The following is a 16,508-nucleotide window of genomic DNA, read 5'->3' as shown; positions in this document are numbered from 1 at the left end:
CCTGTGTCTTTCTCCTTGCAGTATAACTTTGTGGGGAGGATCCTCGGCCCTCGTGGACTCACAGCCAAACAGCTGGAAGCAGAGACCGGATGCAAAATCATGGTGCGAGGCAAGAGCTCCATGAGAGACAAAAAGAAGGTGAGCTCATCGGCGCAGACTAACTTTATCAATCTGGGTATCGCCAGATATCAATTTGGGCTGAAATTCTTGTATGATTGAAAGGTGCTATACAAATAAAGTTGTATTATCACATTGAGAAAAAAGAAATCAATGTAGGCTCACTCCCGAAAGTCACACTAAGCCCTCCATGTAGGCTCACTCCCAAATGTCACACTAACCACTCCATGTAGGCTCACTCCCAAATGTCACACTAAACCCTCCATGCAGGCTCACTCCCAAATGTCACACTAAACCCTCCATGCAGGCTCACTCCCAAATGTCACACTAACCACTCCATGCAGGCTCACTCCCAAATGTCACACTAAACCCTCCATGCAGGCTCACTCCCAAATGTCACACTAACCACTCCATGCAGGCTCACTCCCAAATGTCACACTAAACCCTTCATGCAGGCTCACTCCCAAATGTCACACTAAACCCTCCATGCAGGCTCACTCCCAAATGTCACACTAAACCCTCCATGCAGGCTCACTCCCAAATGTCACACTAAACCCTCCATGCAGGCTCACTCCCAAATGTCACACTAAACCCTCCATGCAGGCTCACTCCCAAATGTCACACTAAACCCTCCATGCAGGCTCACTCCCAAATGTCACAGAGCAGAGCTTGCTTTTAATTTTCCCAAGAGTAGGGCTGGGAATTTATACGCTTTTATTAATGCATTATCGATTCTGCTCATGGGTCTAATTCTTTATCGATTCCCTTATTATTATTTTTGATCAACTTTTTCTCCCATCCCAATTTCGTATTGTCCAATTCTACCCTCCCCTGTCTCGAACGCTGTTAGGCCATGCCTTCCACAAGCCGGCTGCAATGTGGACTAAGCCTTACATCACGTGTCCCCTCCGGTACTCGAGGAAGCAGCAGTCACATCTTTTCACCTGCACAGCGTGATCTCTCAGCGTCGGGGGTCTGCGTTTGGAGGGCACGCCGCCCCAGTCGCTTCCTGATTCTGCTGCGCAGGCGCACCAACCGACCTGTAGGAGTCGCTGTCCACAACGTCCGATCCCCACCCATCCGCTTCCCACCCCCTAATACTGCCAATTGTATTAGTATGAACGACCAGCCAAGCTGATAGCAATGCGGAGAGCTGGGCTCGAACCCAGCGTATCCAGCATTGGTGGTGAGCGCCTTGCCCACTGCACCACCTAGTCGCCCCTTATCGATTCCCTTATTGATTCCTGATGAATGTTTTGTATGTGGGGAGAAAAGTAAGCCTACACAGGCCTAGCTGGAGCCTGAGAGCTGGCTATAACAGTCTTGTCAGTCATCATGTAAAATGGATGAAATTAGTATTTGTACAGCATCCATTTTCATTTACCGTAGGTTTTAAAACTCGAAGAACCTGCTAAGCCTGTGTGGCGCTAACGTTCTTAAAACATTTACTCTCGGTAACGAACATGCTGCTCGGCCGGGAAGCACTCCTGCGCTGAGTGTTAAATACATGGCATTCCTGGAATTTAAGCCCATGTTGCATAGAAAGCTGTTTCAGCATATTGCTGCGGTTTCCACCCTTACTTGAAATTATAATTTTACAGAGATTACAACTACAGCACTGTTGTCATATTTGGACCATTTCTTCCTCTCCACCATGAGTAATTCTCGTTGCAAGTTTCCACCAGCGTAGATGCATGACTTGATTGTTTTGTTAAAAAAGAAAAAAAAGTGAAAAAAGAAATGCCGGCATTGATGAGAGGAATTGATAAATGAGGCATACGATTCTGATTCTCAACTGGAATTGGTTCTCGATCTCCAGCCCTACCCAAGAGACAGAAAATTGTTGATTTAATCTCTACTGTAGTTTAGTCTGTTGTTTAACATAATCACGTTGGCAGCATGTCTGGTGGACTGTTGCCCACACACGTTTTCACTTTTAATTTCCCCAATGTAAAAGAAATGGCACATTTATATAGGTTGCTGTGAAACGGGAGCAGTATTGTTATTTGTTCCACACAGTGGTACTCAAAAGGCCAAGGGCCAAAACCATTATATCATTGGTTGGCCACGGGGCCAAAATATGCAGTAAGATTTAACCAACAATGGCTATTGGGCTCTTCGGTCTTGATGTCGTCATTTATAATATGCAAATGATCCCCAAATCACTTCTGAATGCATACAGTACATTAATTCCATCTTTTCTCTGGCTGCGCAGCGGACATCTGTGCTCTACTGAGCGCACCTTTCTAGTCCCCAGCTGAATGTGCTCGCTTGACTCGGCACAGTAGACGCGCGACAGACAGACAGCGTCAATGTGAGAAACACAATCCCCCCCCCTCTCGCTCTGAATAATATGCATATTAGATCACTCAGTGATTAACCGCGGCATATAGTAAATAAGGATATAAAGCATGTTAAAGACGCATTTATTGGACGCGTTGCGCGCAGAGTTTACATAGAAACAGCCCGACTCCCGACAGCGCGACATCATCACAACAACACGCGAGGTTGTTAGGTTGTTTCTGTTTCGGTGACATATTTTCGGTGAAAAAACTCTTTCGGCCGAAAGGAATTTTTTTGCCATTTTCGGCCGAAAACTTTCGGTGCCGAAATTTCGGTGCATCCCTACTAAATAGATCACTCTGAAACTATTTGGAGGGCCAAAAAGAATAGTGAATTGCCAAATTCAGCCCCAGGCCCTACTTTTGGCTACTGTGGTCAAGGTATGACATACTACAAAACTACACTGGCGACTTCTTACCCCCACCTGTGTACATTGCTACCTTGTCCTAAATGATTAGCTTTTACAGTTTGAGGTGAAGCTCAGTCTAGTCTAGTGTACCCCACACACAGAGAGAGAGAGAGAGGGAGAGAGGGAGAGGGAGAGGGAGGGAGAGGGAGAGGGAGAGAGAGGGAGAGAGATGCCACTCAACACTACTCAAGGGAGAGCAAGCATTGTCCAGTTAAAGTGAAGCTCTGTAGAAACATCAAACTCTCAAGCATGAGGTACAGAAGCCAACCTAGACATAACCAAGAAGCTGAGATGGAGAAATGTCACCACCTTCATTCTCAAAATCTACCTGAGAGCAAAAGAGTCCATTAGTCCAACTGCAGCCCTTCGCAGTAGGCAAGACTTCCAGAGGAGGCGGTTACAGGTGTTGCACAATCTGGTTACAAAGAAGAAAAGATAAGGTCTTAACGTTAGTGTTTGAGCCAGGATGAATTGGGAGGAGTTAATATGATGCCCTTTAAATTTTTTAGGGGGACACTGAGATATTTGATTCATTTTCTTTGTCCCTTTCTTTCCACTCCCACCTCCTCTTCCCTGTGAACAGTTCAATCTATACAAATAAAATCTGTTCATTCATTCAAATGGAGTGTTTATAAAAACAAAAGATTGTTTAAAAAAATTTCAGGTTTTTTTCTTAAGGTGCAATCACATCCCAGAGAGAGAGTGAGCGAGCGTTGTGGCTGCATTGAGACATCTGATAGGGTTGCTTAACTTGCTTCCTTGTGAAGGGCTGTGCAGTGGAAAGTGCAGAAGGCAGGAGTAAACGGGACAGGCAGGACCAGGAGCTGCTGCTATTTCTGGACCAAACCATCTGAGCCGGGGCAGGAAAGGCCACTGTCCTGTGTGTTCCAGTCAGTCTCATTTTCACTTAACACTTGAATTGAGGCCTTGCACTGATATTTTGTGTAGTTAGCTCCTTCTTCCCACACTCCTATGCAGAGCTGTCTCTATGCCTGTATGTGACAACCTGTGAACTCGCCCGAAGTGCCTTTTATAACTGTACCAAGCGGTACAGACGTCCGCAAACAAATTTGTTGGGAAGACATTGTGGTAATGACTATGAATTGAGTGTATACAGAGTATCACAAATAACCAAAAATCATGCTTTAATATGGTTCCAAAAGAATTACTGACGTAACATTTTGGCACAACGGTGTCTTCTTCAGAGTATACTACCGGTATTTCTTGTGTGTAAGGATACCATACCTTTTATGGTTGCGTTCATCGTTTCCATGGATACAGTGAATAAGCAAGGCTGCACAGATGCTGTGCAAACAATAATGAACTATTTTCAAAAAAAATTGGTTATTTATAAAAGAGACAAAAGAATATGAGGAGAACTATAATATTATAAAATCTTTTTCAATGTCAAGGGAAAATAATGAGTAATGGTAGCACCGGTTAGTTTACTTTCACTTTTGAGATGTTTGACAGTGGAACGTCATCCAACTCTCTGGTTAGGAGTGTGATTTCTTACAGTAGTGCCCGTTTGGAGGCATGGCTGTTTGGAGCACGTGGCCACCCAGTAAGAAGACTCCAAATGATTATGTTTTTGTTGATTGTATTTCCCATATCTCATAGCCACCACTGTTTTCCACATAGTAACCGCTGTCTCTTCCATTGCCATGTACAAAACAATGGTTGATATGTTACGGGCAGCCATGCTGGAAGACTTGAGAACTACGCCAACATCATTCTGTGATTGTTTCAGGTGGTAACGAGGTTTCTCTTGTAGGAGATTTAGTGTGAATGTAAATATGGGTGATTATACACCAGTCCCCACAATATCCTTCTAACAACACATTGTTATTTTCTGAACACTTCATGTAGCTTTGGCATTGCCTTTGGAGTTGTAGATAGATCTGTGCACCCCCCCCACCCCCCCCCAAATCTCTCCCCTCTGTTTTTCACACACACACACACACACACACACACACACACACACACACACACACACACACACACACACACACACACACACACACACACACACTAATTTGTCAGGCTGCAGCGCGCAGCATTATGGGCATTTGCATAAGTAAGGCAGGAGTACCTTCACAAGGGAATCGCCACAAGGGAACCACCTCCCACACACACTTGTACTATGTTTTATATATTATGTTTATTATAATATATACATACTCTCGCACACATTCTCTTTCTCTCTTTCACATACTCTCTTCTTTTCTCTCTCACATACTGTCTTTCTCACACACATTTTATACTAGAATGTATACATAACATACAAAATGTGAATCCTGGACCGTACTTTATTATTATTATCTTATTCTTAGGCCTTTTTTCCCTCTTTTTTCTTTTTTTGTTCTTATTCGTGCCTTTGTTCTGTCTACCTAAATGTTTACTGTGAGCGATTTGTAGTGCCAAATCTCCCTCGGGATGATTAAAGTATTTCTATTCTATTCTATTCTATTCTATTCTATTCTATTCTATTCTCTCTTCCACCCTGCCCACAGGGCCTGTGCTCCATGCTGCATCAGCGGAGGAGGGTGAGTCCCAATCCTAGAAGCTCCAGTAGAGGAGCCCTCAGGACCAGCTTTCCTTCTCTCATTCTTTACCCCATACCGCTCGTCTCCCTTTTTGAGGACGGGTCATCATCGCTACACAGATCTTCTGCTCTGGAATTAGATTTAGTGAGAGTTAAAAGGGTTTAATACATTTGGGAGTACACACAGTCACACACACACGCACGCACGCATACATACATATATGCGTGTACACATATATATATATATATATATATATATATATATATATATATATAATATACAGTTGAGTATATATAATATACACACACTGCAAGACTATTTTTTACTTTCTCACGCCTAATTTCAGAGTTATCTCTACTCAATTCCATTAAGCTGTGATTACTTGATGATCTTGAAGCTTGATGACCCACGTACGCCTGTTTGTTTTCATCTTCCTCCTCTGCTTGGCTCAGAGACTTGTCCACGTCTCCGGCCAATCACACGGTCACACGAGACAACAGAGGAGCTTTTATAAAAGCACTTGGAACGGAGAGGAAGAGGGATAACAAAAGACTGGCGATGTGTTTTCTAGATCGCTTCGACTGGCCGCCGTAGAGGTGTGGTGATCGGAGGGGGTGGTGGGGGTTGAAATTGAAGGGACTCGATGTTGAGGAAAGCAGAGGAGGCCAGCTCTTTGTATTCTTGTTGTTTTTGTCATTCTGACTCTGTGGTTTTACTGTGGTCAGTTACGTGGTGTTGTTCACACAAGGTGTTACCGTATTCACAAGAGTCATCTCATCATGTTTTTGATATATTTTGTAAATTCTCCCATCATTCTCTTTGAGATTGTTTGTTTTTGTCATTCTGACTGTGGTTTTACTGTGGTCAGTTACGTGGTGTTGTTCACACAAGGTGTTACCGTATTTACAAGAGTCATCTCATCATGTTTTTGATATATTTTGTAAATTCTCCCATCATTCTCTTTGAGATTGTTCCATTCTTTCGGTCTGTGCGTCCATCAATCGCCTTCCTTGGTAGTGATAGACCGATTAATCAGGCAGATATCTGGCATTTTGAAATGTTGGCGCTCCCCCTTGTGTCAATTGATTTAATTATTATAAAACATTTAAAAAAAAGATTATATATAACATACACTTACATTTCCAAATTTTGTTTGATACATTTGTTAATTTTAAAATAATGAGTTCATATCTACTAAAGGAAATTGTGTTCCATTTGTTAATATTAAATTGATCGGATGCAAAGAATTATCATTATGGTCCATCAGACGCCCTGTTCTCTAAATATCGGTATCAGCCTTTGAAAAACCCGGTCGACCACTACTCCTCAGCATATATCCTGTGTCCCATTCCATCTCCTATAACTAGACTCCAAAGTCAATCTAAGATATTCCTTTATTGATCCCCTTAGAGAAATGTAGGAATCTCCAGAATTAAATATTCACTAGCATATTTAATAAAAAATCGACAGAATTGAGGTGTAGTCCCCCCCCCCCCCTGTCCCCCCCCCCCCCCCCCCATAATACTATAATGTACTAACATAAAACATGGTTTTGCTTGAGTAAAGAAAACATTATGTCTTTATATCAAGCGGAAAGTAGCAGAAAATGCCTGCAGATAGATTCCATGTGGAACCTTCTTCCTGTAGTGGTGGTGGCCCACAGTATTCTCCACCTCAGCAGCAGGCTGAGCCGGTGTTTATTCAGGATACATTAACGGCAGCGTTTTTATGCTCTCAATAATTCAGCTCGCTGCTCCCTCCTGGGCCACGCTGCCTGAGAGAGGGAGAGAGACCACTGGAGCTACAGGCAGGGAGAGAGAGAGAGACCACTGGAGCTACACACAGGCAGGCAGGCAGGGAGGGAGGGAGGGAGGGGGAGAGGGGGAGAGGGGGAGAGGGAGAGAGCCCGAGAGCCCACTGGAGCTACACACGCAGGCAGGGAGAGAGATCCCACTGGAGCAGGGGTCTCAAACTCGCGGGCCAATTGCGGCCCGCTGGATGATATTTTGCGGCCCCCCAGATGATTCCCAATTTTTTTTTAAATAAATTAATATTTTTTTTTGCAGTCATGTCATCACAAACACTGGCATTTAAAGGGTACAAATAAAACATTTCCTGCACCAGAATGCAGGAAATGAAGTAATTGTAACAGAAAATCTCCTGGTGGGGGACCCCCCCCGCTTAAAAAGTGGCCTGACTGGGGCTATATTTCGCACTATATTTCCTGGCCTGAATGATTTCCCCACTCTGGCCCTGGTTAAAAGCCTCCAATGCTTATTAGTGTGTGTGCGTTTGCATGTTTCAACCATACATTTCCATAAAAAACTAAAAAAAACATGAAACCCTTTTTGTGTGGAATATTTGATGCGGCCCAGACTCACCCAGACTCTACCTCCAGCGGCCCCCAGGTAAATTGAGTTTGAGACTCCTGCACTGGAGCTACACACAGGCAGGCAGGGAGGGAGAGGGATCCCACTGGAGCTACACACAGGCAGGCAGGGAGAAAGAGGGAGAGGGATCCCACTGGAGCTACACACAGGCAGGCAGGGAGAAAGAGGGAGAGAGAAGTAAAAAGAGACAGGAAAAAAAAGCTAGAGGAATCTGTGGAAGAGGGAGGGAGCAGTTGGGGCAAACAAAAAAAAAGTCAGGATGAAGGCAGATGAATGGAGAGATATTTAAATGTTTAATATAAATATTCATATTTTGTATCTTCTACTGTGAGGCATGCTTTGGGAGTTGACTGGACCTGGAGTTGAGTCGTGTCAGAATGGGGTGGAGAAGAGATGGAATGGATTGGTAGCCAGTAGAGCCCAACAGGATTTTATGCATAGAAACATTCTCAGGTTTGTGTTTGTCCTGTCCTTGATTATGGTCTGGGGTCGTGGGAGTCAGAAGTGTAGCGGTGCATAACCAATATTTTCTGGCTATACATAAATATGCACACACAGTGGACATTTCGGGGAGAGAGAGAGAGATGGGAGGATATGCAGCACATGTCCTGGGCCGGATTCGAACCCAGGATGCTGAGGTTTACGCTGAGCGTATTATAAGTGGTGCACCCCCCCCCCCCAGAAAGGACCTTGGATAGCGGACATGCATGATCTTTGAAAATATGGATTTTAAAGTGGAGATGAAGCAGTGAGCAATGTGATCCTAGTTTGTTTGTTGTGTACCTTGTGTAAGACAGGGTTCTATAATCAAATGTGAAATCTATCTTATTTGTCTGAAAAATATAATATAATATCCCTGTTTTCAACATGGGCGCCGCCATTTTGTTGCTGACGTCATGGCTGACGTCATACCGTGGCTTGGGTGTATACACTCTGGTTAGCTGCCTATATTGAATGGGTCAGTCAGCAAATAAAATGTTGCCTACAAAACAACGGGACCGCGGTGGTTCTGTTTGTATTGCTCCTGGCTGTTCAAACTAATTTTACCATGTGAGAGAGAGGAAAGTTGGTTAATTTCCACAAACTACCAGTGAAAAAAACAGTGTTGTTGACATGTTGGCTCGGGCTGCCTGCACCCAGACGGCGCGACCAGCCTGTTGGACAGGGAAGGAGGATCTGCAGCGAACACTTCATTGCCTCGGATTATGTTGTTGGGGTGGGATGTTTGTCCAGAAGACCACTAATCAGCTGAAGCCGGACGCGGTTCCCTCGGTCTTCGACAGACAGACCGGCGTTAGCTCTCGGGAGCGATCGCTAGCTAGTTGGCACCAGCCGGGGCCAGGCGTTAGCTCTCGCTAGCTAGCGTTAGCAATTGGGTTGTCATGACAAAAACTGGCTCCAGTTAACCTAATTTATACCGTAATGAATCATTAAAAAATATTCCGTTAACTGGAATATGTTGTTTCTTTACACATATGTTGGATTATGTAATTGGGTTGTCATGACAAAACAATAAAAATCGCTACTTTACATCAGGGTGAACGCTGAACCGAGTCAAGCCGCGGGCGGCGCACTGAAGCCGGTGAATGAACAACCGCATTGCCCCGCTGGCTCCAGTTAACCTAATTTATACCGTAATGAATCATTAAAAAATATTCCGTTAACTGGAATATGTTGTTTCTTTACACATATGTTGGATTATGTAATTGGGTTGTCATGACAAAACAATAAAAATCGCTACTTTACATCAGGGTGAACGCTGAACCGAGTCAAGCCGCGGGCGGCGCACTGAAGCCGGTGAATGAACAACCGCATTGCCAGCATTCAGCCTGCTGGCTACCTAGACCCACTTCAACCAGCGTCGCGGAGCATTCAGCCTGCTGGCTACCTAGACCCACTTCAACCAGCGTCGCGGAGCATTCAGCCTGCTGGCTACACAAGCTGTGTAGCCAGCAGGCTGAATGCTCCGCGACGCTCCGGTTGCTAACGCTAGCTAGCGAGAGCTAACGCCGGGCCCCGAGAGCTAACGCCGGTCTGTCTGTCGAAGACCGAGGGAACCGCGTCCGGCTTCAGCTGATTAGTGGTCTTCTGGACAAACATCCCACCCCAACAACATAATCCGAGGCAATGAAGTGTTCGCTGCAGATCCTCCTTCCCTGTCCAACAGGCTGGTCGCGCCGTCTGGGTGCAGGCAGCCCGAGCCAACATGTCAACAACACTGTTTTTTTCACTGGTAGTTTGTGGAAATTAACCAACTTTCCTCTCTCTCACATGGTAAAATTAGTTTGAACAGCCAGGAGCAATACAAACAGAACCACCGCGGTCCCGTTGTTTTGTAGGCAACATTTTATTTGCTGACTGACCCATTCAATATAGGCAGCTAACCAGAGTGTATACACCCAAGCCACGGTATGACGTCAGCAACAAAATGGCCGCGCCCATAATGCTAAATGCTTCAGAAATGTACACAACAAATCGTTTTTTCTTAGAAACTGCTTATTTTTATAACGTGACTTCTTCTGTGGCTTATCTAAATACTAATGTGATGCTATGAATATGTATTTATCGCACTGCTTCATCTCCGCTTTAAGAATTATTTATTTATATTTTCATATCAAAGGACAAGGTTTTTCACAAGGTCTACTAAAATAAAATAAAAGATTTCGCCACTGACTTTGTAGATTGTCATTATATGCATCTTGACAACATTATGTAAATGTAACCCTAACCCTTTGTTTTCTGATGTTTACTAAATAAGTTGTGAATTGGAAATAAATCCATTACAGATATTTCATCCCTTCATCATAACTACACACTACTGGCTTATTGAGTGAAATGCACTTGCAGCACAGGGCAGTAGTCTACTATGCATTCAGTAAGCCACAGCTGCCACACACTTAACTTAATGCATATTCACATGCCAGGGTCAAGGTTATATATAGGCTATAGTGTGTGTATATTAGGGCTGGGCGATATGGCCAAAAACGTTATCGCGATAAAATTATAAAATTATTTTCATATAACTCGATATCGATAATTATCGTCGATATAATGTCTGTCAAGTTTAATTAACTTCTTATGCCCGGCGCCGATGGACGGGCTATTAATAGACTTGTTTTGCTGCTGCGAATCAGCGAATGTCTCGAGTTGATGTCGTCATCAGTCCGCGCACGTTAGCAGTTAGCCAGAGCAAGCAGTGTATCCCATGACAATGTACTAAATATCCCTAAAATACTCTGTTCCGCCCCAATACATTGCAACTACGTCCACCGTATACCACACACTACTATAACCGTGGCATCAGAATTCACGCCACACACACACTCGGCACGTAAACTTATAAAATAGCGCCGTGCAAGCTAATTATCCTAGCCAGCCAAGCTATAAAATTGCGCCGTGCAAGCTAATTATCCTAGCCAGCTATGTTTCCTATGTACTAAATATCCCTAAAATACTCTGTTCCGCCCCAATACATTGCAACGACGTCCACCGTATACCACACACTACTATAACCGTGGCATCAGAATTCACGCCACACACACACTCGGCACATAAACTATAAAATAGCGCCGTGCAAGCTTATTATCCTAGCCAGCCTTGTTGACTACCTCTCTATCCAGAGGTGCAGCGCGGGTCTCCTTCGCTCTCGGCCATCTCCTTCACTGATTGGTTGTTAGAGCGTGTGCTCATATCCAAGCTTGGAAAATCGATATCGAAACTTTGCGACCACGTTTCATGTTTATTTCGAGGAAATAATTTATCGCGATAGTTATCGTTATCGTTTTATCGCCCAGCCCGTATATATATGTATGTTTTTTATTATCTTTCTTTTTTAACGACCACAATGGCCGTCAACATTTATGCCAATTGAAATTCTCAACGGTCATTCATTGGTCTGTAAATACCAGCTGATGGAAACCCTGATGGCTGGTCCGAATTCCTCAAGTTCTCTAGTTTCATATTGATGGCTGGTCCGAATTCCTCAAGTTCTCTTTCATATAAGGGCACTATCTTCACGCTAGCTTGGAAAATGAGTGTGTGCCTTGATGATGTTGAGCTATAATAGGAGACAGGCAGGACACAAACGTAGGATAATAACCTGTCCCCAGGCTGCACTTCATGCTTCGATCAAACAAGACCTAATCGGAGTGCGTGTGTATGTGTCCACGCCTGTTTAAGCGGTGTTCTGCAAATAGACCACATCAGAAGCTTCTGGACGTACTTTTTTTTGACACATTGTGTTCATGCTGCACTGATTATACACAGGTTCCATAGAGAACCTCTTGATTCTTGAACACTTGCTCTTTGAAGGTGCTTATGAAAACCTGACACTCACACGTGTGCACACACACACACACACACACACACACACACACACACACATTACACACACCTACACGCATGCATATGCACCTGTGCACGTGCATACACACAAACACCTCTTTCCTTTCAGTCTTTTGTTTTCTGTGGGTCTGGTGGTCTAGATTGTTGCCTTTAGATGCAGCCCACAAGGATACTGCAGGCTAATCATGCTCCTATTGAAGACTGTTGTCTGATCTCTGAGAAGGTCAAGGATGCCCTTCTGGAATCCTCCTTCCTTTTCAAAGTTTCATCTACTGTGTGATGGCTTTGGTCTCGTTATTGTGTCATTGCTGTTAAATAAAGTTTGAAAATTACAACTATATCACTGCCAATTAGTTGAGTTTGATAATTTACTCAAAAGATTGGTGAATTTGTCGTGCCCCTGTTGCAATGTGATTTTGGGTACTACACAAATAAACGCTACTCCAGTTAGCAGTGCGTCAGCCACATGAAGTGTCCTTTCACAATTGCTCATATCGAATTAATTTGTTTTGGTAGATTATTTTTTTCGCTGACTGCCGCCTCGCATAATAGCTGAAGTTGTAGCATCAGCAGGTATACTCTCTGCCAGCCAGCAGACACGGCCCGTTTATTACTGCTTTAGGACAAATGCAGGGCATTGGCAATCAATAGGTTGAAGTTGATTGGCCTGTTGGCATCACAGCAAGCCCCACTTGTTTAGTCGTTTAGACTTTTAGCTGACTTGTATTTTTTCACCTGTTGAGTCCTAATTACTTGCCTCAGTGCAGTCTAAGGCTCGTTTCTCCTTTTATTTACAACGTTTACAAGGAGCCGTTACGTTGATGAGAACGGCGGAGGGATATCCACATATCTTCTGATGGAAATGGCTTCTAGTAAAAGCTTTTTATTTCAAGGTCAGGATGCGTAGAGCGACCAGCAGGGTTCCTAAGACCACTGCTTTGCAGTTTATTTGCAAGTAATTTAGAACAGTCCCACTGACTAGGTATTTCATAGAGAGGCACCCAAACCTTAAAGGGCTAATACCCCAAATGTAATACAAATAAATAAATTGATATATTTATTTTCCTTACCCGGAGACTGAGTGCTTTGCCTAGTTTTGGGTCTGTCAACACTCCAATGCAATGTTTGTGGCACCAAAAGAATAAAGAGAGAATTCAACGCAACAGCAAGGTCTCTTTTTTCCAGATATCATGACGCTGTTACTCAAGTTAATCCATACCTTGTTGTGAGCAGTTTCATGTAGGAAAAATTTTCTAGTATAAATACTATAATAATGAATCGGGGTGTACTTCGGTAGAAAATAGTTCCTAGGGCTGGGCGATTCTTGCTCAAATGTGAATCACGATTTTTCTCTTAAGAATTGAGATCACGATTCTCTCACACAATTCTTATTTTTTCAATAAAATCATTTATTGCACTCTTAAACAGACAACATAACATATCAAAGTGCTTGACTTAAACTTAAACATAACATATATGAAAGTGCTTGACTTAAACTTAAACATAACATATATGAAAGTGCTTGACTTAAACTTAAGTGTCTTGTAACATACAAATACCCGGTAACTCAAGTCAGAATCGTCATCATTTAAAAAGTTAAGTAAAAAAACAAAAAATAAATATATATATATTTAATTTAAAAAAAACATAATCATTTAGAAATGAGATTGCATAGGTCTATGAATCGAGGTTGCGATTTTACTTTGATTACTCGCCCAGCTCTAGTTCTGAAGTGTATACACTTGAAATAAAGGTGTACTTGGATGAACATTCCAGGCACAACGTAATTATTGTAAGTGACGTGACCAGACTGCAGCAGGCTGTGACGAGCACGCTAAATCTGTAGGTGTAAAGTCTCTTTTCCATCTCGCTGTATCAAGTCGGAAATCAAAGCCACTTTATATGGGCTGTGATACCATTAGTTATATTCATCCCCCTGTAGCCCTGCCCTGCCCTCCCTGTGGCCCCTTACCGACCCCTGCCCTGCCTTTACCTCCCCATGGCCCCTCACCACCCCATGTCCTGCCCTGCCCTCCCCTCCCTATGGCCCCTATGCTGTGCTGGCATTTCAGTCAGAAATGCTTGAACCCCCAGGTTAGGAGTGGTCTTCTGGAAGCAAAGGGGCAAGAGACTGGGCGAAGAGGGACGGAGGGCGACAGCTGGGTCTAAACGGGGTAACTACTAACCGTTAGGCCTGCGTTGTAGAGCCCAGGTCTGCCATCGGTATGGAGAGCCTATTTTTAGCTCCGTTGTTCCCCCCGATTTTATCAGGCACCAGCTGACCGCAACGCCTGTTATGGAACCTTCCCTTGTACGCCCATGTTCCAATACAACTAACACACAGAGAGAGAAAGGGGGTCATATGAAAATGACACATGGTCATCTATTCCTGTAGCCTTTTTGATTTGGTCTGTCTTGTGTTAAAAGCATAGCCTGAGCTTCTGGATTGATGGCGCCTATGGGATGGAAGGGTGAAAGCAGCCGGCATTGCGGCAGGTGGAGGGTAGAAGACAGATTTACAACCAAATGGTTTTCATTTTCCTATTCCTGTCTTCATGGATGTTGCTCGTAGATGTTGTCAATGTTATTTACTCGAGTTGCATATTTGCATTACATTATTGTGCCAAAAGTCTCTGGAATCTAGTCCATCGCTGTGGCTTCAGATGACAGCCAAGAGTGGGCATGCTCTTCAAATGCCTTCCCAGCTTGTCTTTCATTGCTTGCCTGCCCTCCTCTCTCGTCTCTCTCTCCCACCCACCCTCTCCTCCCTTCCTCCTGTCATGCCGTCACTTTCTCTCCGAGGGCACCTAGTGACCTTGTTCAAAGGCACTCTGCTTGTGTGAGTGGTGCACGTGCAACCAAGTGGTGCTCCTGCCTTCACCACATCAAATCAGCACCCCTAAGCATTGACACACACACTGGGTTGAGACGAGGGGCATTTCTCCATAGAAGAACTCCTGCAAGGTGGTCTGCTGTATGTGAGTGATACTGTGACTCTACATGTACCTACACAGGCTGAACCCTTTCTCTTTCTTTATACCTGTCTGTATGCCTCCTACAGTATGCTGAGTCACCACCCAGTCCCCCATGGCCTAACGGGCCATAAGCAAACAGCCATGGTAAAATAATGGCCTGGATTCTGCGTCCCCCCCTACGTGGAAAAGGGGAAAATGAGAGTAATATAATTTTTTTTATTGTGTGTGAGACTGAGTGTGTTGCATAGAGCAGCGCCATGGCAACAGCTCGTTTCAGGGTAGAAGGCAGGTGGGTGGCACTCAACTCTAGCCCTACACCTTGTGTGCGCGCATGCGTACTAGTGCGCAGCGTTACAACACCGTGTGGAAGATGTGTTCACAGGACCTCCTGCAGAGCACAACAATGCACTCAACTGAGGCTCTCAATTCACAAACGAGCAGTGATCTAAGGATGGGAGGGAGGTTATGGGGTCAAACGGCACCACATTCATCAACACGGTCTCTTCTAGCGGCAGGGGTGGAGGAGGAGGAGGCGGCGCTGCAGCCGACACTGTGTATTGACACCGTGCCCTGATTGTAGGAAGCAATTATGTTGATTTAGCATTTAAATATCCCTTAAGTGATCTATTATCATAAATATTTTATTCAGATGTTGATGGTCCCCGGCTGTATTATGTAACGCTACACTAGCTACATACATACAGATTAACTTAAAGCCCCTGTGGGTGTTGTTATATCATGTAATTGCATATATATTTTTTTACTTTCATTCTCAGTTGCCTGATCATTACATTTTAGCTACTTCTTTGTCAAACACTGGCCCAGAAGTTGTTGAAATGGTCCCAATTTAGTCGAAGCTTCAATGGAGAATCTGTCTGCTGATGTTAAATCCATTGTGACTTTGAATGTTCAAATTGTTATTTTCACTCAAAGATTCAAGATTTCAGCACCCAGAAAGCAGACAGTCTCTGTTGAAATGTAACCATTTCAACAACCTTGAGGTAAATTCTTGGGGAATGTCAACCCATCTTAAAAATCCACATATTTTCTTCCTGTGCCCCAGGACAGTTCAGTCAGTATTTGTGAAGACTCCCTACACTCCTAAAGCTAGAAATCTGAGAATCCCCCCTCCAAATCGTTGATGTAACTGATGGAAAAAATCTCTACATTCTGTAGAGATGGATTTATGGCGTGATGTCATTTGCGGTCCAGTACCGGACCACTCTGGCAAAAACATCGGGCAAAAATGGGTCTGTTTTTGTTTTTTACTATTGCATACCCAAAGTAATCTGATTTATTATACTTTATACTTATAGCACATGGATGTGTCTGGTCTCTTTTTTGAAAGGTAACATTCTGAAGTTTCTTACACAATAAAGATCAC

The 16,508-nt window shown here is 43.8% G+C and overlaps 1 protein-coding gene across 3 annotated transcripts in view; it reads left to right on the top strand.

Annotated features, from left to right (window-relative positions):
• qkia (QKI, KH domain containing, RNA binding a) overlaps window positions 1-16,508 on the top strand; it is a 165,761-nt gene that overhangs the window by 103,260 nt on the left and 45,993 nt on the right. For all 3 annotated transcript variants that reach the window (XM_084310862.1, XM_084310861.1, XM_084310860.1), the window contains exon 3: window positions 22-138. In XM_084310862.1, the coding sequence (XP_084166988.1) occupies window positions 22-138 (117 nt within the window). The remainder of the gene's footprint in view (window positions 1-21; window positions 139-16,508) is intronic.

Source organism: Notolepis coatsorum (assembly GCF_963971535.1).
Source record: "Notolepis coatsorum genome assembly, chromosome: 3".
Taxonomy (NCBI): domain Eukaryota; kingdom Metazoa; phylum Chordata; class Actinopteri; order Aulopiformes; family Paralepididae; genus Notolepis; species Notolepis coatsorum.
Note: the sequence above shows the minus strand (reverse complement) of the source record. Positions and strands in the feature narration are given on the sequence as shown.